This window comes from Lepisosteus platostomus, chromosome 1, assembly GCF_059453375.1.
Source record: "Lepisosteus platostomus isolate fLepPlt1 chromosome 1, fLepPlt1.hap1, whole genome shotgun sequence".
Taxonomy (NCBI): Eukaryota; Metazoa; Chordata; class Actinopteri; order Semionotiformes; family Lepisosteidae; genus Lepisosteus; species Lepisosteus platostomus.
This window is the reverse complement of record NC_142611.1, coordinates 9672209-9687037: the sequence shown is the minus strand read 5'-3', so window position 1 is coordinate 9687037 and position 14829 is coordinate 9672209. Positions and strand designations below refer to the sequence as shown.

The 14829-nt window shown below is 35.8% G+C and overlaps 1 protein-coding gene across 3 annotated transcripts in view; it reads right to left on the bottom strand.

The window, feature by feature from the left end:
* The window catches only part of LOC148677644 (RNA-binding protein with multiple splicing-like), a 37604-nt gene that overhangs the window by 8829 nt on the left and 13946 nt on the right, over positions 1 to 14829 (bottom strand). For 2 of the 3 annotated variants that reach the window (XM_088614734.1, XM_088614809.1), the window contains exons 3-6: positions 13424 to 13462; positions 11423 to 11485; positions 7037 to 7187; positions 2032 to 2162 (exon numbers count right to left, since the gene is read on the bottom strand). In XM_088614734.1, coding sequence (XP_088470860.1) covers positions 2032 to 2162; positions 7037 to 7187; positions 11423 to 11485; positions 13424 to 13462 — 384 coding nt within the window. The remainder of the gene's footprint in view (positions 1 to 2031; positions 2163 to 7036; positions 7188 to 11422; positions 11486 to 13423; positions 13463 to 14829) is intronic. The other variant, XM_088614894.1, reaches the window with a different exon arrangement.

Sequence of the window (14829 nt, the reverse complement as noted above, 5' to 3'; positions counted from 1 at the left end):
CTGTCAGAGTATAAGATCATGGGAACACTTTTCTGGGATTTGGAAGGAGTTTTAATGACTTAATATGTGCCTCAGAAACTATCATTTCAGGCATGAATTATATCAATTAGATGTAAAAAGTCATCCAGCATCTTAACTGAAGGTCTCCTGATGCTTCATAATAAATGCACCTGTTCATGGGTCCCTTGCACAATCTTCCATTTATTAAATCCAGCTTCAAGCAGCTAAACCTGTCCTAAAGTAATTATTGTTTCGAAATTTGAAAGTGCTTTTTAGAGGTATAGAGTTTCAAAATTATGAAAACCTGATGTTTACCACAGTTTTATAACATCAGTACAATACATGCTGTAGCACTACCCCACAAATTGCCAAATGCTAGGTTATACTGTAACCTACTCTTGTACTGTATACTGTATTCTACAGGTCATAAACAACAATCAGGTCAAAACCTAAATCTTCCTTTTAATACTTTTTTTTCGGAATTAAAGAAAGCTCTCTTAAAATATACCATAAAGTATAAAATAATTATATTAAAAATAATAATAAAAAGTAAATGTTTGTTTTGCTATTTGTAGTATGCTGTTCTAACCATTACTAATCCAGTGAATAATCAGATCGATAAAAAATGTAGATCTCCTAGTGAGGCTGTACTGTGATTGTTTTCACTGATTATCTCAACATTCCAAAAGCAAAGCTATTTAAAGATATATTCTTACTCAGGATTTCGGAAAACCAAAAAATCTACATTCATATGCATGAAATATTAAGAATCCACATACCTGGAAGAAATAAACTTGGTTTTACATCAATTTGAAGTGCATTTAAAGGCACCATTTTGTCAGGGGCATGAAACAGTTTTTCACAGCTGAATGCAATGCTGTCTCTTTATTTGTGTGTCTTCTCCTCTAACATGTCATAGTTGGTCATGCTTCAAATATATTTAAATTTAAATATCTTTATACACATACATTTACAGGATTTAATATTAATAATTAACATTATATTGAAGTAGATAAGTGCCATTGTCCCAGAATTCAAGGAAATTAATCCACGATCTTGAGACAGTGCCTGTGTTTCCAGAATCATGAGATACATTTTCCCATGATCTCAAGAGAGCAGCAGTGTTTTTCTGAATTCCTGATATAAATTATCCTGTAATCTTGAGATAAAGACCATGCTCTTCTGAATTCCAGAAATGAATAATCTCATGATCTCACTAGAATTTTTTCCCTGTTCCGTATCCTGAGATGACTATTTTGTGATCTCGAGATAATGAGTAAAAAAATAATAGAACGGCCTTAACCTCAAGCTACCATAATCCACGCTAGTTTGTTCCTTAACGTCTGGTGACATTACGTGAAAAACTGGGCATTACAAATATTACAAAAAATAGAAATGTCATTTCTAATTTAACTAAAGGGCAATTTAAAAAGATGGAAATTATTTTTGTAATAAGTTTAAGTAGTAGAGCAGAGACTCTGGGTTTTTCTATCCTTTGGCACAGTGAACTCAAAGGATATCTTTGAGTCAACTTGCTAACTAAGTATTGATCCTTGGTTTTAGTCATGAAATCATTCTTCACTCAGATATCATATTGGTCTCCTGTGCTGAGGACATAGTCAGCTCTTCGGGAATTTAAAAACACATCAAGAGAAAACTCTCAGGTGTCCTGTTTATCTGTTGATCCTGTATTTTTTGTGCCATAAGTACAACCCTTTGGAGAAGCTCTTGGAGTGTAGGTTTCACACCAGTGCTATGCACCTATGGACGTTTGGGAATTCTAGCCCTAACCTTAATCTTGAATTGTAGTTCAATGCATCTAGGTGCCTTGCAGTGGCCTCTGCTCTGACAACAACATAACACAATGCATTGTAGAATGTATTAGACGGAGAGGAGGGGGAGAAAGTAGGGCAGGGACAGCTACAGTACCAGCAGAGCCCATTAGCCTGGACAGGGGGTTAGGTGAATGGAGTGTGCCGTGGGTCTGTGAAGGGAAGAGTTGGTGAGGCTGGTGGTGCTCAGGGAGATTACCTGAGCATGCAGTGAAGAAGGGTAGGTGAAAGCAGGAGGAGGTAGAGCAGGTGACAACTCCGCGGGATACAGAGGGTATGGAGCCCAGACATCGGGGCTACCTGGGTAAAGTGCAGGTACTGTGAGCTCATCTGTAAAACAAGAAGAGGGACAGGAAGGTAAGTGATGAGACTGTGCACAGACAGATCAGAAAGATGATCATGAAAAAAAGAATAAAAAGAAAAAACCAAGAGAGATGTGTTGTACAAAGGCTGAGAAAGCTTATTGAAGAAATGGAAATGTCACGACAATTCTACATTGTAAACATTATTGTTTAACAACTGGATAGCATTGAGTCAGAGAGGAAAAATGATTGATTCTGAAATAGGAGAAGCAAACATGAACAATAAGGTAAAACAAAATACTTTAAAGAAAACATCAGAAATGTTCATCAATTGGCGCAGCAATTAAAACAATGTTGATGAACAAATGTGAACCGCAGCTAATCTTGAGCCAAATTAATTAAAGCATCTTTCACATCACACCTGCTATCAGCAAGAATATCATTACCAGGCTCTTACTAAAAAAGCAAAAGCCAGGAAGAAAATCCCTTGAATTTCATTACAATTGTGGCCATAGAAATCTACGATTGAATTTCTCACATTTAACTTTCTCACATTAAACTTTCAAAAAGCATTTCTAGTATGACTGTCCTTGTGCCTAAAGTGTTGACAGTAAAAGCATTTTAACATATGTAAAATTCTTCTCTTAAAATGTAAAAATATATTCTTATGATAACACATCAGAAATGCAGCAACCACAGAATCCAGATAACTGCTAGTTGGGATAAAAGTGGGTTTATTCAGTATGTTTTAGATGTGGGAATGTTTCATTTTTTGCAAATGACTTTCTCCATTAATAGCTTCACATCAGGGATGGAAGCTGTAAGGTACAGACTAGCAGTTATCTTTACCAGAGAGATGTTCTAATTAAAGAGGAACTGCATCCCTATTTTTTTATTTCAGGGTTAGAATCATCATTGATGAATGCATTTCAAACCACAACGAAAGTAAAATGTACACATTAACGTACAAACTTCCAGTGACCTGTGTGGCCCTGTGACATTGTAAACAAGCAGGCTTGTCAATACATCTCTTTTAATCTAATAGAAATAGTACTCTCAACTTCAAGATGGTTTTGCTGATAAGTAATACTTACTTTTTAACTCTGCACGCAGATCACGTTGGAACATTTCTGCCATGAAATATCTGCTGCATAACCTGTACTTACTTGCTCGTACATCACATTACAATGACTAGTGAGCAGGAAGGGCCACTTCATGTCACAGTTCACGGAAACTTGTGCTCTCGTCTATGGCGATACCAGTGGTTTGCAACAAAATGGAGATCACACAGTGCTTTGAAACGTTTCACAATTTTGTGCTTAATTCAAAATTTGTAAAATTTTGTGAAACCGTCATTTAATTTATTTTGTAAATGAGATATAATAACCGGACTGAGAAATTCAGACAGCACTTCCCCTTTAGGGTATTAGGCAATATTGGCAGTGAAGTGCAGCATGAATCTTCCTGTCTTGTACCATACCTTTTTGATTAAGTTAAAATTCAGGAATACAGCAGGCCTTTGCAAAATGATTCTAGATTGATATGCAGAGACTAGAATGACATTTTCCATATGGAGAAACATTCTATCATGTTGAAGAAGAAGCAATTACATTGTTATTGTTCTAATAATGGGTGGAACACAGTTTTGGAATCCCAACTGTCTTGATAGCCTGCAGTGAAATAGCCATCAATAACAAGCCTTCTCTTATGGCATTAATGTTCCACCACATCATTACACTGCCACTGCTAAAAAATGTTTTTTCATACGCAGACCAAAGCAAACCTTTAGTGTATCCCCCAGTACACATGTGCTCTGCCACTGCCAAAAGCCTTAATCAGTCACATCCATCACCGTTTCTTACAATGTGTTATTTCATATGTGTTGTCACACTTTTTGTTTACTGAGGAGGTAAATTGGTTTGGCGTGCTATGATCCAAACTAGGCACATTCAAGAAATAATACAAAAATACTAAACTACAGTTTCCCAGGGTATACTTATTAAAAGGAATTTTAATGAGGAACTGAACTGTACAGACAGACAAGGTCACACTGACCAAACAGGGTTATTAATACGATCCACATTGTTTTACACTAATTTAATTGCACTTGGCATTGTTAAACCTAAAGAAAGCCACATAATCATGGCACTAAGAAAAATTAGTTTGTATTTTAGAAAAATGTATGTAAGAGACATGGAATTAAAAATATTTTATTCTGTTGACATTTTTGGCTTTGGACACAAGAAGAATTTGTTTGCCCTGTTCATAAAACAGAACAGAAAACAAATAACGACAGTGAATGTTTTTGGACATTTTTTTTAGATCTTCCAGTAAAACCCTGCTTCTGTTTCAAGTCTGTTAACATCAATATGCCTCTGAACTCTCTGTCTGTCCAGTGCTCCCTTGGAACCAGTCCAGGTAAGAACAACTAGATACATTCCTGTGTTCTACTCTCACAGGTTAAAAGAACTAAGCCTATTAGTCTTGAACATAGAAGACTATTAGGGGACTTGATTCATTTATTAACAATTTTAAAAGACATTGTCAATGACAATCCAGAATCATCCCCCCCACAAACCAAGGGGGAGTGCATTTAAAACTGACAATAAGAGGTCCTTTTTAACGCAAAGGTTGTGAGAGCCTGGAACAAGCTATCCATCCTTCTTGTCAAAATTAAGACCATGGCTACCTTCAAGAAACATCTGGATTTTCATATCACTTCACTACTAACAACAAAGCTAGGAAAAGGGACAGGTTTCAGATTTTTTTGGTAACATTTATGTTCTATAGAAGAATGTAAAAAAACAAATGAATAAAAAGGTGTGACTATGTATTCCATATCAGGTAATGGCACCACAATGGAACCTTAACATCAAATATTTTTTCCACGGCAGGAGACCAGGTGGAATTCTCCAGGTTTGGGCAGGGGCAGAACAGCACTTGTCACACATACGCAATACCACTAGGCCAAAAAGACAGAATCTAGAAGAATGAATATGAAAAACAAACAGCACAATTAAGGGCAAATGGACCAAGTACTATACAGTTTAAGCTGTGTGCGCACCCGATTTTAAAAAGATCTTCAAGAAAGAAAATTACTACGGCAACGGATTCAGGTATGTCAAAATCATCAAATGCACTGACAAAGTCAAGCCAATAAACACATTTGAAATTAGCAATGAAATATAAACAAGAAGGCACAAGTAGAAATTCTGGGGAGTGCATTTAAAATGAAAACAGGAGGTACTTTTTCCACAGAGAGCTGAAGGAGCCCGGAACAAGCTACTCAGCTAGACAGATGGATGAGATTCTTGGATCAACTGATCGTGTCGAATGGCCTCCTCTCCTTTTGCAACCTTTTTTGTGCTGTTATGAATGAAGTACACTCTGAAGCTTGTAAAGCATTTTATGAGCCCATTCCAATGACATTTATATCATACCCCATCAGACAATTGTGTTTAGTTGACTAAAATTAGCTTTTAATCTTGACATTACATCATTTTTTAAACTAATTGTTTCCTTTTGTATTTTTGCAGAACAATCCAAACAGAACGAGGTTTACTTAAACTTATGTTTCCAGTTAATAGCTAGCTTGCTCATTTTGTAGGAATGCACAAGTGCACTTAAAAGTGCAGCCTTGTATACAGAAGTCTTTGCCAGTTTTATACTGTTTACACAGAATTAAACATAATATTTATCTTAAAAGTATTTCAGAATACAGTGCCACATACTACGTCAAACTTTAACTAGATTCTGTGCCACAGACACTTTAAAACGTAAATAAAAGAATTTCAATTGAAATTTTGTGTTCAATATGTTGACTTAAAGTATGCATGGTTTAAAACCAAATTCAATGCTATTTAAAAAGAATCTCTGAGTAAAATGTATTAATTTAATGAACAGAAGAGTTTGATAATCTCAAAACATCAAGTGGGATTGGTTTGCAAATCTGTAAAACATACAGTACAAGGACTAATTTCTGATATACAAAAATAACTGTTATGTCTTACAGAGTAACAATGTAATGTTCTGTTAGAACTCTAAGTACTTAAATATGATATACTGTACATGGCACAGGGATAAATTGCAATTCAGCAGTTCACTGTCTTTTCTGCCATTCAGCAGTCACAAAATCACTTTTGAATTAACCGTTTAGTCAGGAAAACCATCATATAACCAAATAAATGATATCGTTAAAAAAGTTTTTAAAAATTCAAAACACCTATACACTTTTAAGGGCCTTTTCTAATTTTAAGAACATTATTTTTTCCCCCTTTTAAGTTATGACTAATGCTTGTAATTGTTTTGAAGCTGAGTACAATTATTGTGTCATTTTCAGGAATGTTTCAACGCAATAATATTTTGGAATCATTCAGTCTTTTCTGAACTTCATAAAAACCTCAAGAAAAAAAAAACTTAAAATTACTTTTTTTAGCCAACACATTACAGTACCTAACGGCAAATGAAAAGGAACAAACATCATCCTTTTCTCTGAAGTAGGATATGGAAGGATCATGTTTAAGCGATATCTTCACCAAAAGGTGATTATTACGTACAGTAAAGTTATATTTAATTATTGTCTTACAAAAAAAGGATGAATATTCAAAACGTAAGTGTCGTGTTCTGCTTTTTTGCTTAGTAGAGTATGATGTTGACTACCAGTGCATTCAACTCATGAGGCTTAAAAATACTATTTTCTTCTTAAATAAAAAAAAATGAATTATGCATACTTAGAACATACTTACAACAAATGCTTTGACGATTCCAAAAACTTTATGGCTCAGATATTTATTTGGGATATCGTGAGTTTAACGACTAATTAGCTTATTCAGTCTTGACGAATCTTACAACTTGTCTTGCCACAGCCATAAGGATGAAGAGCGGATCAGGGGCTGCACTCACATGGTTCCCTGGTGATGAAATGAGGCCCTGGGCTCTGCTGCAGTGGGCCAGGATTGGGGGTTCCCACCAGCTTGTTTTTGGCCATTTTGGTGTTAGCTTTGGCGAACTCCAGCCTCAAGGTCTGAGGAATCTCTGGGTCAAAGCGGATACCCTGCAAATGGAATACAGAGACAACCCCAAGGAACAGTATGAAGAGAGCCTCAGAATATTAATTTCAATAAAATAAGAAAAGGTTGGGATGATCACACTGATGAGGAACAAATAAATTCCTCTACCGATAATAAACCAATACAAGATAATCAAACAAGACCGCTCAAGGTTGTGTCACCATCCATATTCCTGGCACTGCTTGGTAACATTGACATATTCCCTGAAAACAGTCTAATAGGATTCAGTGGCACTGAGCCTGTTACAAAAACGTACATAATCCTCTTAAAACCTACACAGTGTCGAAGTCTGTCACTGGAGGGTATTCAGTTGTGTGGCATTGCAGAACTTGCTGTTGTCTGTGAACGGGTGCGGTGTAGGTATGAACTGTGATTGAATCCTTGCAGGTGCAGCGCAGAGCTTGAACTTATCATATCTGTGAAGTCTCTGCAGAGGAGGAGAATTTCACAAGGTTCATTGGGCCTTTTGTAAAAGGTGATGTTACCTGCTTGAGACCTAGACAATGTAGGATCCCCCCCCTAGCAGACAACTTAGTCTTCTGGCATAATGGAAATTTGCTTTTCCATTTACTACTGTCTGTAGAGTGGTACTATGATGCTCTGAGCCTGTGGGTGACTGTGATTAAATCCCAGCAGGGACAGGGTACAGCTGTACTGGTCAGAATAGCACAGCAGTGTGCACATGATTTTCGGTGAGTTTATTATTGATCAAAAAGTTGTTTTACTGATAAATAGCACCTAAACAAGAATTTGGTGTTGAATAAGGTTATGGGATATGGCTTGTATTTTGAGCAATAGTGAAACTGTGGTCATAGTGGTGGTTTAGCACTCCTCCATCACTTGGAAGAGCTAGAATAATCTAAAGTGCTTTGATTTCAATACTAAAGGATCTCAGTTTCTGTTGGTAGTTGTGGTTTATTGTCCCCCTAAACCTTCTACTGTGAGAGCTACTAACTCTGCTTTGATTCCCAACAATCACATTCCATCTGTCAAAAAACATAGTTATTTCTGGAAAAAAGTACATGGACTAAATAAGGAGCATCAGAAACTGAGAGGGCCACCAGATGAAGGAATTGGTCAACCCTAAACTACTGGAGGTACACACCCTTAAATTGTCAGATCTCCAACACAAAGAGGCTGCTCACAGCTGGTAAAATATAGACAATACAGTTATCACGGTTCGCTATTGCATTTGCTACACTGAAAAAAAACTAGTAGAAGGACAACACCTCCCAAGATACTGATGTTTAGACATCAGTCACAACAATCTCAATAAGTGCCAGTGCAACAAAATTACCAAAAAGAAAAGTAGTGTTTATTGTAGACTCTTTTCCACATTTCAAGTGAAACATGTGTTAAGGACCCTGAGTAAACAACAGGATTCTATCTCTCTGTCTTTCTGGGGCTGATTGACTTTGCCAAATGATCAGACAGCAAAGGTGCATTAAGATATAAAAACGCAGGGTTGTCAAATGAAGGACCTTGTCTGCTAATGCACAAATCTCTGCTTACCCCTGTATTATTCCTATCATTTTATTTTTTGTTGAATTTCTGCTTATGTTAATAAACCACAAGCTCTCCAGAGTTAAATTTCCACTCCAGTTGCATACTGGCAAGCACTTTTGAACGGCACATGCAGCAGACCAATAACAAAGAAAAAAAGAGTAGTCGAAATGTGTAAATCGTTTAGAAAAACATTCCACCAGAGCTGCCATTCTTAGAATGTTGACCTGTTTAAAACCTCTGCACTCTCCTCTCCAAGGACACTTACTGCAAATAATTTCAATTCACACTATATTAAGTGTTTAATTTAAAACCTCACCTATCGCTATTACAGCTATATCTTAGGACAATATTTTTGTATATGTAATGTCTGCATTTTTCACTCAGATCCTTGGAGAAATATTAGAGTCTGCTATCTTTACAATGACAATATCTCTTTTTTTTCCCCTAAAAAGGAATAAAATAAAGAAGAGACAATATGTCTTCTTTAAAACTAAATCGTTGGTCAAAATATAACCTGGTACGTAATCAGTGACACTTGAATAACATGACATTTATCAATGGTATTTTAATGTCAAAATACTTTGTCTACACTTTCCACCTAATCTATAAAATCAATTATTGTCTTTAATCTATGCGGGTGGCTACATATTTGTTAATGAATGAAAAATACTTGGCCTTTAGTAGTATTCTTCATTATTGTAAAGTAAAGACAAGGGGTTTCATTTTTAGGGCTCATACTCTGTCATAGCTGCAATATCTGTCTATATACTGTACAGTATATTCATACAAGGATCAAGGATTTGATGAATAAGACTAGAATGAAAAACATAAATATGGAACACAATATCCAAAAGATCACACTAACAAACCAAAAGCAGATATATCCATAACGATTGCTTACTAGTAATTGTTTAGCTCACAAACATAATTGATTCAGAGATGAGTTCGCAACAAAGTTTGTTGATATACAATATGCACATTACTTTGTACTTTGTACATTTTGACTGCAAGTTTAACATACTTAACTGAACCATTTCTATCTCCCATCTTTAAAAAGAAATTAACCAAAACCAAAAACTGCACAAACATGCTACTGCTACCCACCTATTGTTATTCAGAATAGTTATCGGCATTTTTAATTAAGAACTAATCAAAACAATATATTCTTCTTGTCTTAAAATTGTTGACCTCTGTTACCATGAGCATCACACATGCCAAATGCCTTGTTCAGCTTTGTCAAAGCTGGATCTCGATTTGAGGACTGCCCTGAACATGCACAATTAATCATTCTGCCTGCCCCTTGTAACACATTAGCCATTAGGAAGGCTCCCTGTTTCGTTCAGCTCTCTGGGTAGGAGCCAGATTGGAGTTTATATAAACTATGCCAAGGAAAAGAGACATCTCTGGGAGGATTACAGACCATTAAGCTCAATCAGAGATTACCTCAGCAAGACTGACATCACAATAAAATCACAACTATTTCTACTGTACAAGTCCCAGCCTGCTAAGCACACAGACATACTGTAGGTGGTCTGTATTTGTTAACCAGACAAACTGTATCACCTTCAAGAGGTCGGTTAGTTAGCTCTTGAAAGATATCGTTCTCATGATCTTTTTGTTTTTCAGAACAAGTCCTGAAGTAGCATGTGCCAATTGACAATTAGTGGTCTGTTTATTTAATAAAATAATAAATTTCTTCAGTACAGTGTCTGTTTATCATAACTTTCTCAATGTGCCGCCCGACAATGCAAGTAATGGAAAAGTCAGATTCCATCTCTGCTTCATGATCAGTGCTCTAATTTTACTACTCTAATGAAGTACTTTGGCCTCCAAAATGAAATAAAAATGTTTTATTAACCATGTGTTTAATTGAGCTGAGCTTTTTTTTCTTTATACACTTGCTGGTAGCACAAAATACATTGTGTACATATTTTTTAGATCAAAGCAGTATTTTGCTATGCATTTTAAAACAGTGTACATCATAGACTTAAACAAATGTACAGTACATACGTTTCATGAGGCTTTAATCAACAGTTATGAGACTGTTCTGGCAGAACATTTGTTTAAAATCTCCTTAGTAACTTCTCTGAAAAACAAACTGTTGTCATGTTCTTGAAATGTTACTCCTTTCTTGCCTAAATGAGTCAGGAACTGGCAATTTCATTTATAATACATGGGTTATTTACTATGTGATAAAACTGGCAAAACAAACTTAAAAGCTATTTAAATTCAGTGAAAAAAGTCAACAAAAGTAAAACAACAAAAACAATGTTTTCTGCAAAACATCTGAAATTAATATATAACCACAAATGTTGGTTTCAGCCACAAATTTTGTTAATAATCAAACCATTAGAAAGCCCGTTTTTATTACATTTTTTCAGTCAGCTACATGAAATCAAGCAGCAGAAAGTGTCTGCTTTATTTTACTTTGTTATTGCAACACATAAGCAAAATATATATATAGCATTTTTTGAATACATGTTGTTTAATTAAGCAAAAGTCCAGTAAAAGGTGACAGTCTCATGGCAGGGAGAATAACCATGAATATCTTCAGAAAAAAAAAAAGAATTATATTTTGCAGTAGTTTGGTTAATTCAAAATCAGTCTGCTTTTAAAAGAAACATTTTCAGAATGCTTTAAGGAGGTTTATGCCAAGTAAATAATTTAGGATCTCTTTGGTAGCAGGCACAGTTTTTATTACGGTCATACTCACATTCAGAGCATTTTTAGCAGCCTCTGCTTCTGACCGACTGTCAAAACTCACAAATCCTACAGGCTGAAGAGAAAGAAAAAAATATTGAATTATTCATCATTTACAGCCCCGTTAATCCACTATTACTGTGGTACTCACATGAGGGAAAGCTTATAGTACAACACCAGGTAAGGGTAAAACTTAACACTAGTTTGATTATTACACTAATTTATCAAGTATGATGATCAAAAGTAAATTCTCAGAACCATTTACTAGAAGACTATGAGTGAAGTACCTAACTCATGGATATAAGAGTTTTGTCCCACTCAGGATTTTAACCCAAAACCCACTATAGGGGAGTCCAGAGCTCTATCACTACTTTACACTCCTGCCCTCTGCATTCAAGCAGTAATAAAAAAAAAACGACACAAAATTAAATCACTGTGAGTACATTGACTGCTTCATTCTTTAATGAAAGAAAACGCTGAAAACACCAAAGTGTTGTGTGATATGGAAATTAATTATGTTTTAAAAATCACCATAATTCCTCAGTGACCAAAGTACTGTACAAGTCCCTCCCTAATACCTACGCAGGGACAAAATGGAAGCAGCCTACCCACAGACCAAATAAAGTAAATAACACAGCGCTGAAAGGCTGCCCCATTAATTTAAGATGTCTTTACCCAAGCTGTCACTTGGTTGTGGAAAACATTGCCGTGCTGACATACAGATTGAAGGCATTCCTCCTCTGAAGGATTCCATAACAGAGACAAGGATTAAAAAGCCCTTAGCAGACATTTCTCGTGAGGCTACTCAGTGATTTGTGTAGAAAAGAGACGTCATTGTAGAACAGGAGAACGTTTTAACCAGGCAATGACTATAAGAAGTGTGCAGAAGTCTGATATAAATAGAATTACAATTGTAAACGAAAAGAGCTGCGACCATATATAGAGATAATTGTCTTACTGCCTTAAAAGCAGCCTCATAATCAAAAGTATTAAACAAAGTAATTTATTAAAGATAAATGGTTAAGATTAGCTTTTTAATGTTTGAACTTCTTCAAAAAGTTAATAAGATGACCTTTTCTTACTTTAACTTTCTTATTGTCTTAGAATATGTTTGGAGTTGCTTTTAAAACCTTGTCTGAGTTGGTTGAAAGCCTGTGCAGTTCATATGATCATATTTTCATATATACAGAACTTCCTTTTTATCCTTTTTTTATCACATTTTTACCAGAATGATGTTAAAAGATGTTTTCCAAAACCCAAAAGAAAGTGCAGAATGAAATTTTCTGAAATATGTTAATTTTTATGATTTGAATCAACTGATGGGGCAGTGTGTTTCTAAGACATCTAAAAAAAATATTTTATTATTAAAGAAATTTGAAGAAAATATTGTAGTACTTTTGACCAAATATCCAATCTAAATATGTACGTCACAGTGCACAATAGCATTTTAACTCCATCACGCAATTGTTTATTTTTCTTCCTAAGCAGACACTAGTGGGAAATTTGGGACATTCTGTATGAAATATTTTAAGTCAGTACTGTTTGCCTTAACATCAATACTTGAGGACAATGAAATAAATATATTTCATATTTTTTATTATTTTATAAATTATAGGCAGAGATAGCCCTCTTCCCCTGAAATAGTTTTTTGGATAGATTGGGGGAGGGGAGATAAGTTCATAAAAAATACAAATATTAGTCCTTATTTGCAGAGTTTTTATTTTCAATTCACAATACTAGCAGTAAAATTGTTTCTGTAACACGTTTCTGAAAGCTTAGTGCTGTCTTGACCTTCATTCTAGATTATGTACATTCTTTCAGAAGGCGGAAATATTGAATATTCCTTTATATTTGCTCTATCAAACAAAGTTAGATTGTTTGATACTTGGCTGAAATGCTGAAGACAATGATATACTTTCACCATATGCAATCATAGTGTGCAAGTAAATAATCACATTTTACACAAAGCTGTATTCAAGATGCAAACATGAAAGTAACAAACAATTATGATTACCTGTTTAGAGGTTAGCTTAATTAGTGAGCCTTCATAACCCTTGAGAAAGAAACAAAAACAGTAAGTCATAGTAAAGAGAGGACAATACAGATTTATCAATTAAAGTTGATATTATGATCTTAACAAATATAATAAAAAGAGATTAGAGAGTGTTAAAGGTAAGGGACAGTGTTTTTCACAGATTCAGCCATTTGCTTTCACTCCTAAAAAAATGGAAAAAGCATCAGGAGCCACATAAAATTAATCAATTACTGCTCTTGTATAGTGAAAGTGTAGTGGAAGTGGAAGAAGGGAATTTTTAGGGAAAAGGAACCTACATTTTAAGGGGAAGAGGCAAAGAGAGGAGAGGATCGTGGGGGAAAACTGGAAGGTGGGGTGGATGAATGACTGAAGTTGCTGGGGGTATATTTGGACGTCTGCTAATGAGATCTGGATACCTGTAGTAACAAAGAACCAGCAGGGAGGCTGAGGCTGGTTACTTGAGGAGAGAGGAGGACAGTGCTAGCAGTTGTAACCATGCTTGGAGGGACCTTGTAGGGGTTGCATCAGTACAAACTGGACATGGGCAGTGTGAGCCCTAGACTGGACATCCTTATCGAAAACACAGGCGAAAAGTGGATAGCAGACCTACAGGGGCATGGAGGAAAGAGGGTAAGGCTGGGGAGACCAACACAAGGTTCAGAGGACCTGCCCCTCCATCTGACACAGATAGTAGAGGGGAAAGAAAAGCTAAAGAAATAGAAACACGAGCAGAAGGAAAAAAGGCTGTGGCCAGTGGCAAACAGGACTGGACAGATGTAAGAGGAAAAACACACTTAATAGAAAGACAACAAAATGGAAAATAGTACAGCTCTCCTTTCACACTCCATCTCTCCCTCCAACTGTCACTCACACAAAAACTAATCCTCCTTTTGCTTTTGAAATCTATAAAAATCCACTCTTCAAACACAAACAAAAAAACACCCCATAAGCATCACAAACACCAGACCTACACACGTAAGTCTTATTGGTCAATAATTACTTTGTTAGGGTTTGTCACCCAGTGAAGTACAATAGAGTTCAGACGGCTGCATTTTATAAGAGACATTTTAAACTTTTTTGTTTAAGTTAGAAGACATAGTTTGGTTGGCAGTGGTTCAGGATTGATCCATATGTAGAAAGCAGCCAGAAACAGTAGGAGGAGAAGGCAAGTAGCAACAAGTAAAGAGAGAATAGATAGAGGGCAGCTGGCAGACTGTCTAGTTTAAGTGCAATGAAAGCTGGGACTGATTGGACTAATGGCTTGTATTTATACTGTGCCTACAGTAGGACTGGCAGGAATAGGAGTCTTTCTTAGAATCTCCAATTATGATTGTGCATTTGAATCTTTATGAATTTCCCGTTGTTACACTTTAGCCCTTTTCATT